The 9,768-nt window shown below is 35.3% G+C and overlaps 1 protein-coding gene across 1 annotated transcript; it reads left to right on the top strand.

The window, feature by feature from the left end:
* The first annotated feature begins 8,564 nt into the window (after window positions 1-8,564).
* On the top strand, window positions 8,565-9,254 carry LOC122400483. The gene is made up of 3 exons (XM_043401984.1): window positions 8,565-8,816; window positions 8,881-8,979; window positions 9,072-9,254. Exons 1-3 carry the CDS (start codon window positions 8,565-8,567, stop codon window positions 9,252-9,254), a joined length of 534 nt encoding a protein of 177 aa, XP_043257919.1.
* Window positions 9,255-9,768: the final 514 nt, after the last annotated feature.

Genomic DNA, 9,768 nt, shown 5'->3' with positions numbered 1-9,768 from the left:
ATAAGACTCCAAGCAATTGTTCAGAAAATGGGGTGCAAATAATCTTATTTTTAAGCCTATCGACAGGGCCTGGTTACGTGAAACATTGATACAAAATTTTATAGTCGTTAGAAACTCAAACTCTTTGTAGTATATTCAAGTGCCATTCATCGAGAATCAATTCGTAGCAAACGAAGTGAAACAGGCTGAGCGCGAACGTTATTTAGTAAGGTCTAACAGCATAATGTCGTTTTGAGAATGAAAGCCGGCGACGGCAACGCGAATTGTAACTCGATTTCAAGTTCGAAATCAAGGGACCATTCAAACGTTGGGATCGAATTAACGCGTTCAAAGTCGGCGGTGTTCCCCGTCGTTGGTCCGGCGCGCCTTACAAAAATGGCCGCGTCAAAGCATCTCTGCATTGTCTGTTACGCGGTCGTGAAATTTATACGTTCGCCTAACCAGTTTGGACTTTCACCGTGACGATCGCAATGCTTCAAACACAATTGCTGCCTCGGTCGGTGGACAAACATCGAAGGTCGTTCAAACCAGCTGGAACTCGAAGGTTTTGAAAGGTGTGATTCCAATTTCGAACAGATTCTTTCCGCGATTCCTGCACACGTTGTAGACTGTTTCGAAACGCGTAAGGGAGAGTGGGGTGGGTTGTTATAATTGGTGGTTTCTTATTTTGGTACCCGTTCAACTATCGACAGTTATAGTGTATTTATTTGTACCAAAGAAATCAAAACGATATACTCGAAGAAATGTATAATCTTTAAAAAAATTTTTATTAGAAATTGTGAATCATTTTGACCATTTCGGTAATTCTAGTGTTAAATACACTTTTTACTATTAATAGCCACAGTTACAGTTTAAGATACTCTAAACAAAATTTGTTGAGAATAAGTATTGCATGCATGTATTTTTAATGAAACTTTGTATCCATTGGTGCAGTCCCCTCCCTTGCAAAGATCAGTACTACCTGAGGAGGACACTCGTTTATTGCACCCCTTGAGTGTCTCGTTTCTTTTCCGGGCCTCAAGCTCAGTTAGCAGAAAACCGTCAAGCTAAGAACAGCATTTCCGTTTTGTAAAACTACATTAATTAAATACATACTTAGCTCGAAACTCGAGCAAATAAATATTCAACAAAATTAATTTTGCAAACCGAGGCATTTTGTATCAGTGCGCCTCGTAGAGGGATAAGTTGTTACACACATAGAGATGCATGGATGCGGACGGTCCAGTAATTTCTAAGTATCTAACCCAGTTACAAATGAATTAAAAAACGCAAATTGAAAATGTCCACGTACAGGACCCTGTAAAAAGTTCTCTGTTCTCGATACATCCGTGACCGACATTGTGTTAGGAACGTTGACGTTCGAACAAGTTGTTCCAAGGGGAGGAAACCTGTAGCTTCCGAGCCGATTGTTCGTACGAGTAAGAATAATTACCGGTGTCTCGTGACGTCGTGACGTTTAATCCGTGAACTGCGTCAATGGCGTCGAGCGGAATCAGGTCTCGTTCACTTCTGCTTTCTGCATTCCCCTTCCATTGGATCGCGGAAAAATCTCCCAGGAATCCCGTGCGAAACGACACTGACTCATTGAGAGAGAAACGGAAAGGCCGAGCTAAAGGTGTGCGATTCAGCGATCGTGACGCGTGCGACATCCCACACTGCCTTGCATACAGGGTGTTTCTTACAACGGGAACTCTTAAATTTGTTAGCATTGTATAAAGTTTCCTAAGTATAAAGTTTTATAAGAAAGTAAGTTGACACGACTTCTACGAATACGTTTCTTGTGATAGAAACAATATAAACACTGTATCTTCTACATTCATATAGTAGATGGTTGGTTGTTATGATTTTGTTGCATAGGTGACAAAAATGTCAATTAATACGGTACTTTATTTTAGTTTGACACAATGAAAATTGATTTTTTAAATCTGTCAACTTGCTTTCCGAGGAGATTGTTGATAAAAATGTCGAATACCAATTAAAAGTTAAATAACTTCGCTGTTCAAGCGAATAACTATTGTATTTTTCAACGAGAGCCATAGAGGAGAATTTTTAATTGAAATAAAATGAAGATTACAAAAGATAATCTGATGCTCGTTGTTTTACTTTGATATACATTCTGTTATAATTGAACCAAAGATTCACTACTTTCATTAAACATAAAAGAACATTTGAACTTAATACTCATTGCAGTTAAATAATAAAGCATTAAGTTTAGCTCGCGACACGCGCAAACTCAGTTGTATCAACAAAAATCTGGGAGCCCCGTTGCTTACAATTTCTTATAATAAAACTAATTCCCAACACATTCGATAACATTATATACGAAATATAGTGCCACACGAATAACACGAATGATGTTTGCTTTGAGATCGTTAACAGTTTGTGAATGAAAAATATGACATCCTAATCGTTCCCATGTTTGGGACATAAAATGTCTGTGTTTCAGAAGCGAGTGTTTATTAAGATCTCTTTTCTTAGTTCTAAAGCTGGATTGCATTTGTAAATATTTTTGCGTCGCTTTTGAATCATCCTGTAGAATTGATGCACGTGACATTGCAATGTTGCTTGAATACGCATGCGCAGAAGCACTGGCAATCACCGGATTACTGTCCAAATAAGTTTTCTTGCGAATTCAGGTTTAGTCTAAAATGTCTTTTAATTGATATGAAATATATGTATAGGATGTTCGGCCACCCATGGGAAACATTTTAGTGGGAGATTCTGGAGGCCAAAATAAGACGAAAATCAAGAATGTCAATTTGTTGATCGAGGCTCCGATAAAAAGTTATTAAAAAATTTATTTAAAAAATTTCAAATCATTTTGGAAAAATTATTTTTACTTGCGAGGGTCAATTACTATCATTTTTTGTCAATACACATACCCCTGAATTCCTACGCATTTTCGAGAAAAAAATTCCTTACCGAAAATCTAATGTGGGGCCAGAAGTGCTACCCTGAAAGTATCTTTAAAATGTCATAACTTCTGAACGGATTGGAGCATTTTAATGTTTCAAACGGCAAACAATGTGTATTTTGGTGAAGAATATGTAGAAATTCTAAGAATATTGAAAACGTTGTTCGTTGACCCCGTAATGTGAGAAAAACTCCATAAAAATGGTCCAATTTTCAAACAGCCGTAACTCCTACAATGGTGAATATATTTCAATGAAACTTTTTTCTGAAGTAGAGCTCATGGGTACCTACAAAAAAGTATTCGACAACTTTTTTATAGAGGGTTAAACAAAATTACTAAAAATCACAAATGAAGTTTTAAGAAAAATCGACAGGGGGTAGGTGCCTAAATTTTTCAGCGAAAAAAAAATTTCAAATCGTTCTGAAAAAATTATTTTCGTTTGCGAGAGACAATTACAATCATTTTTGGCGAATACACGTATCTTCGAAATTTTTCACACTTTCGAGAAAAAAATTCACAAAGGTGGACAAATTCGACAAAATTAAAAAATTTCAAATCGTTCTGGAAAAATTATGTTTGGTTGCAGGGGTCCATTACAATCATTTTTGGTGAATACACATACCCTCGAATTCCTACGTACTTTTGAGAAAAAAATTCTTTACCGAAAATATACTGTGTGGCCGGAAATGTTTCTATAGCTTTTTAACGAAGCCTCAATCAACAAATTAGTATTCTTGATTTTCGTCCTATTTTGGCCTCTAAACTCTCCCATTAAAATTTTTCTCAGGGGTGGCCGCCCTGTATAAAATTATTGTAACATTTTGGCACACAAATTCATATTATTACAATGTTCTTGCGTACAAGTATAAAGATTATCTGAGTACTAAACATAGAATAATTTTTGACTAATAAATTTAATTGAATGTAATCAACACTAAAGTGAAGTAATTTTTCATAAAAATAAACTGTCTGTTTGATCGGTAACATTTGCAATAATAATTTATAAAATTGCAATATCGTATAAGAAATCGAAGCGTTACTTTGGTTAAATCTATTGAAATTCTATTTGTATTACTACGCCTCAAAGCGAATCAAGGATACAAGGAAAAGCGAAGAATTAGACGCAATACTTTTGTAATACGATTTTCTTGCGTGTTTGTAGTCTACTAATTAAAACGCTTGTTTATAAATGTTTCTACAGCGTTAGAAGCGCAACTAGTCGAACGGCAGCGATACAAATCTACTTTCACGCGGAGACCTTGCATTAAGGTTCGTCCAAGTGTATCACTAATACGTTTCGTCGAGGTAACAGCTTATCAATAATGCATCGCTTCATTGATACAGTTTTATGCCGTTCGATAATCTATATTTTTCATAAAAGAATTTTATTTTGATTTTGTAAAAGCATTTGCACCATCGTTGGGGTACTATAATAACAGTTTAATGATCATCGTACGAATATTGAAATTCATTTCGTCAATTACGCGGTTCGTTCAAAAAATAAGAGGGGCAAAGCCGTGATCCGACAAGTGGTAAAATAAATGCGTGGAAGAAATGGATGCTCTCTAAAGAACGAGGTCTCTTAGGTGGTTGAAACAGAAAAGGGTGTAAAGTGGCCTAGTTCTCGACGAGAGAGGACAGCTGGAATTTTTCCTTTTTTATTCCTCGCCAACTTTTCCTCGCTTGAGCTCCTTACTGCACCTTCGTTTCCCTCTTCGATTCGCCTCCCTTATTCAGACGTCGAAAAGCCAAGGAACGAATGTACTTTTCCTCGATACACTGTGCCGTCGTCATGGTTACCATCGTCTTGGATAATCTTCCGCCTCTTAGGACATGTCCTCCGTTATATCGGGCCATTTTATTTCTCGTTTCTGCAAAACCGTTTCTCCTCCAAGAATTTTGTTACATCGACGATATTGTTGGAAATATTGCATCGATTATCGATAAATTCAAATAACATTTCAGGTCGTCAAATGCACGCAATATTTTTCAGAATTATGATACGCAGAGACACGTGTATTACACAACTAATATTATAATTTTGATATTTATTTACGCTCTAGATAAATTGCATTGCAGAGGACACTGTATGATTTTATAAAATTAATTTTTTGTTGGAAATGTACTCATTTGCATATTTTTATTAAGAATTAATGAAATGGGAGCTTTGTAGAGGGTTGCCTCAACACCTAAATACAATAATTCGTATTTTAAGTGCATTCTGTAGTTTTTTTTAAATTTAAATTTGCCACAAATCCATAAATATTCGCAGTCTAATTATAAGTTATTATTTTTACTTAAATTCGTCCATTTTAGACTTCCATTTAGGTTGTTACAATCTTCCTCTCGACTGTACGCTTTAACTTCCTTACTCAGATCTTCCTATATAGAGAAAATGTCATTAACAGAGGGAAGGATTCGAGCTTGGAAGGACAATTTCCTGGTGTCCCATGGTTCAATGTTTCCTTTGACTAAAGTCATCCAGTTATTCTATCCTATAAGAATCTGCGGGCTTTGAATCATTGAATTTTGCCCCTTCTGGTAGCTTTGATCATCCTTGAGCTATTAACACACCCTTATTAATACTGTCACGTACAATTACATTTTCCACTTCTGCAAACAATTCACGCACGACTGAATTTCCAACAAAAATTTCAATATATTTACACGTTTTGCAACTTTCAAAATAATTTTCACATAAAAAAAAATAAATAATTTGCAAAGAATAAGTAAATTTTATGTTTTGCATTTTGTAAACAACGAAAAGAAAGTACGATTCTAGTGAATTCGATAATAAAAATTGAAGTTAAAAATACATAATGTGTAACTTGAAATTCAGATTTTAGTAATTTAATCGAAACCAGCAACGAAGGTATCAGTAACAAATTAAAAATGTTTGTAAACATCGACGAACATATACCTAGGTATTATTTCTTCGTTAAGAGAATGATATTTAGAAGCTTTCCACAAATTTTCCTTGAGAACGAACGAATTTTTATTAGAAATTGCGAATCATTTTGACCATTTCGGTAGTCCTAGTGTTAAATACACTTTTTACTATTAATGGCCATAGTTACAGTTTAAGATACTCTGAACAAAATTTGTTGAGAATAAGCAACGAGAATAAGAATAAGAAACATCGACGAACATATACTTAGGTATTATTTCTTCGTTATGAGAATGATATTTAGAAGCGTTCCACAAATTTTCCTTGAGAACGAACGAATTTTTATTAGAAATTGCGAATCATTCTGACCATTTCGGTAGTCCTAGTGTTAAATACACTTTTTACTATTAATGGCCATAGTTACAGTTTAAGATACTCTGAACAAAATTTGTTGAGAATAAGCAACGAGAATAAGAATAAGAAACATCGACGAACATATACCTAGGTATTATTTCTTCGTTAAGAGAATGATATTTAGAAGCGCTCCACAAATTTTCCTTGAGAACGAACGAATTTTTATTAGAAATTGCGAATCATTCTGACCATTTCGGTAGTCCTAGTGTTAAATACACTTTTTACTATTAATGGCCATAGTTACAGTTTAAGATACTCTGACCAAAATTTGTTGAGAATAAGCAACGAGAATAAGAATAAGAAACATCGACGAACATATACCTAGGTATTATTTCTTCGTTAAGAGAATGATATTTAGAAGCGCTCCACAAATTTTCCTTGAGAACGAACGAATTTTTATTAGAAATTGCGAATCATTTTGACCATTTCGGTAGTCCTAGTGTTAAATACACTTTTTACTATTAATGGCCATAGTTACAGTTTAAGATACTCTGACCAAAATTTGTTGAGAATAAGCAACGAAAATAAGAATAAGAAACATCGACGAACATATACCTAGGTATTATTTCTTCGTTAAGAGAATGATATTTAGAAGCGTTCCACAAATTTTCCTTGAGAACGAACGTCGTCATCGACGCAGCATATTTCGCTGATGAAATCGGGTTAATGCGATTAATGGTTAAAATCAGGGTAAACTTGACACGAAGGAAGCTGTGCATTATTCGTAGCCATTCGTTTCCTGGCTAAGGGAAAAAGCTATCGGCAAATGTAATGCATTATGTATGAGTGCGTGATATTGAAGTAAATGGCACCGTTTCAGAAAAGGAAGCTTCTTTAAGCAACTCCGTGACCGAGAGCAATACTCATAAACGACTTTTCATTCATGCTTCTACGGGCTCTGGCACCTAAATGATACTACATTTTCATATTTATTATTTAAACCGAAAAATAAAATCAAAATTATAAGTACAATCTTGAAAGGAAAGTTGATCAACACACGTGACGTATAATTTTTCGATAAATTCTATTTCCACGAGTCATACAACGGAATTAAAATAATTATTTATTCGTTCATTTTTTAGAATGTATATTTTCTTTCGTTCGTCTCGCAATTTTATTAATATCGCGCGAACAATACGAAATTAAAATAAAATTAAAACAAGGAGCGTCGTGTCGTGGAATTGATTATAGGTCGAAGGAAAATTCGAGCACAAGAAAATTCCATTAACCTTAAATGTAAACTGTACTCCGAAGTGCACAGTTTTGTGCCCGCACCAAGGCGGTTTAAACGAATCGATGAACCGAGCGATTTTCAATAAAGCACTGTGTTACCACTCGGACGTTAATGATCCTTTCGCTAACTCTGTAATCGTTTTCCTGCATTGAATGAAGGATCTATCGATTCTTCTTTTATATTAAATACTTACTGGAATTGTTTGAAACGTCGTAGAAAGACGGAAAATGTAAGAAAATTTCTTTAGAACAATTAGAACAAACATTCTTTTCGAAACTTCAAAACTGTCGTCAACGTATTATATTTATCGCGCGAACAAGTTCGAGAAGGCATCGCATATCGTTGTCACTGAATAACAAATGTCATAGTCGTAACCTATATCTCGTCGATAAAGAGAAGAAACGGATAGGGATGTTAAATTAACGGTTGAAGCCCGCCAAGGCGACTATAGCTGCCATTATCATTTAATTCACGCTCGAAGTCGAAGAAGGGAATTTAATCGAAGGCTGCACGTTACACGTAAATGAATTCTTTTTTTCTCGGTGGTTTGCATCGTCCGAAAGGTGGAAACCGCTAGTATAAATATCCCTGATGTTAGTTTCCTGTTGCAAATGCACTTTGCGAACCGCATTTTACGGACGAAATTTTAATGGTATGCTATTCCCATCTTCCATGAATAGTACCTTTTAAATTCTCGTTTCTCGACTTATGAACTTTTCCTCTTGGTTCTTAAGACTTCTTTTTATATTTGCTGGAGAATACCTAGACTGCTTTTATAAAGAAGAAAATTCAACCCAAGTACAACCCGTCTTGGGGGCCTTTGTCTTGAATCGAGGCTCTGATATTGCTCGATAAATTTAACCTGTCTTTATCGGCGTTTCTTCCAGTAAAGAGAAATTTAAAAACGTATGTAAATAATTAGTTTCACATGTAACGATTCGAATTGGCAATATCGTATAATGGTAACAATATGTATTATTATAACTTAATATCAAAATGAGTAATATTACGATGGAGCTTGAATTTTCTTTCTGACTTATTAAATTTATACACAGTATCTTTTTTATGCAAGATATCGGATTCCCTAACTGATCGAAAACACTTATTCACAGGACATGGAAACTCTCAAAGAATATGTAGGATGTATAAATCCTCACTGGGTGGCGGTGGTAGCGACAGGCATGTACACCCATATTCGACGAATTTACATAATTAACCTGTGCTTCGATAACGATAATAGCCAGTTCTTCGACCTCTCTTACGCGTCTGTGCTTTTCACATTTTCCGTGCTGTGCCTTCTCGCGGAGTACAGACTTTGGCCCAGGACGCTCAAGGAGCCACCGATCCAGCTGCTCTATATTTACGAAGTAAATATTACGCTCGACGTTTCAATCGAAATTTTATTTAGATTATTTGTCATGCTTGTGGCAGATGCTGGTGGCTGCCTTGACCACGGATATAACGACGCGCGCCATTTGGGTGCCAATGATGTACATCATACATTGTTTAACTCAGGAGTCGAGCGAATGGGTGAGCACGTATAACTTGTTCGTTGAAACGCAATTAAAACAACCTTTCGATAATAAAGAAATATAGAATTTCTCTTCTTTTACACGTTTCAGTTACTTTGGTTGAACACAACACTGTCGCTTAGTCGGTATTCGCCTCTGACCGATTTCGCTTATTACTTGTCGAAGAGCATCGCCGTGACACACATGTCCTTTTGCATGTCCCTTTTGTCGTTCGTATGGATGCTAGACGCTACCGAGTCTCTGGACGCGATTCTGGACATTTGGGCCAAGTAGTGAACCAGTGATGTTTAGTTTTGTAAGACACGTTCAGCATCGTAGAGCACTTTAATTATTGAACTTGATTGCGTTGTGGTTGCACAAGTAAATAATTGGGTGCGAGATTTTCGGTCTACAATTTTACAGTCGACCACTGGAAAAAATACTCTTGATTTTTTATTCCATAATATTGTATTTTATAACTACATTTTCCAGCTCTCAACTGTATTTTTATCCAAACACGAAGTAGAAATCATAGCAAATGTGAAATTATAATTACATGACATAAACTTCTTTTTTTATTAACAGTTAAGTATTTCTTTTTCATTTGTTTGTGATTTAATATGTATCGATATGTTACTGTTGTGGCACAAAATGGCGAATGATTGCTATACGGTAAATTTAAATGTCATAGTTACGTCGTTACGAAGAACAAATTTTTTCTACTATTTAGTAATTTTTTTACGAATATATTCAGAAAATAGTAAAAATAAATTTAGTAATCTTAATTAACTGAAATAATTTTTAAAGA

Source organism: Colletes gigas, unplaced genomic scaffold (genome assembly GCF_013123115.1).
Source record: "Colletes gigas isolate AHSC1104 unplaced genomic scaffold, ASM1312311v1 Colletes_gigas_Sc00018, whole genome shotgun sequence".
NCBI lineage: Eukaryota > Metazoa > Arthropoda > Insecta > Hymenoptera > Colletidae > Colletes > Colletes gigas.
This window is presented reverse-complemented; position numbering and strand designations above follow the sequence as displayed.

Excerpts from the sequence above, each read along its gene's own strand:
- LOC122400483 (XM_043401984.1), top strand. The coding sequence starts at position 8,565 with ATGGAAACTCTCAAAGAATATGTAGGATGTATAAATCCTCACTGGGTG. Across the intron at positions 8,817-8,880 it reads AGCTGCTCTATATTTACGAA|ATGCTGGTGGCTGCCTTGAC; the intron begins GTAAATATTACG and ends TGCTTGTGGCAG. Across the intron at positions 8,980-9,071 it reads CTCAGGAGTCGAGCGAATGG|TTACTTTGGTTGAACACAAC; the intron begins GTGAGCACGTAT and ends TACACGTTTCAG.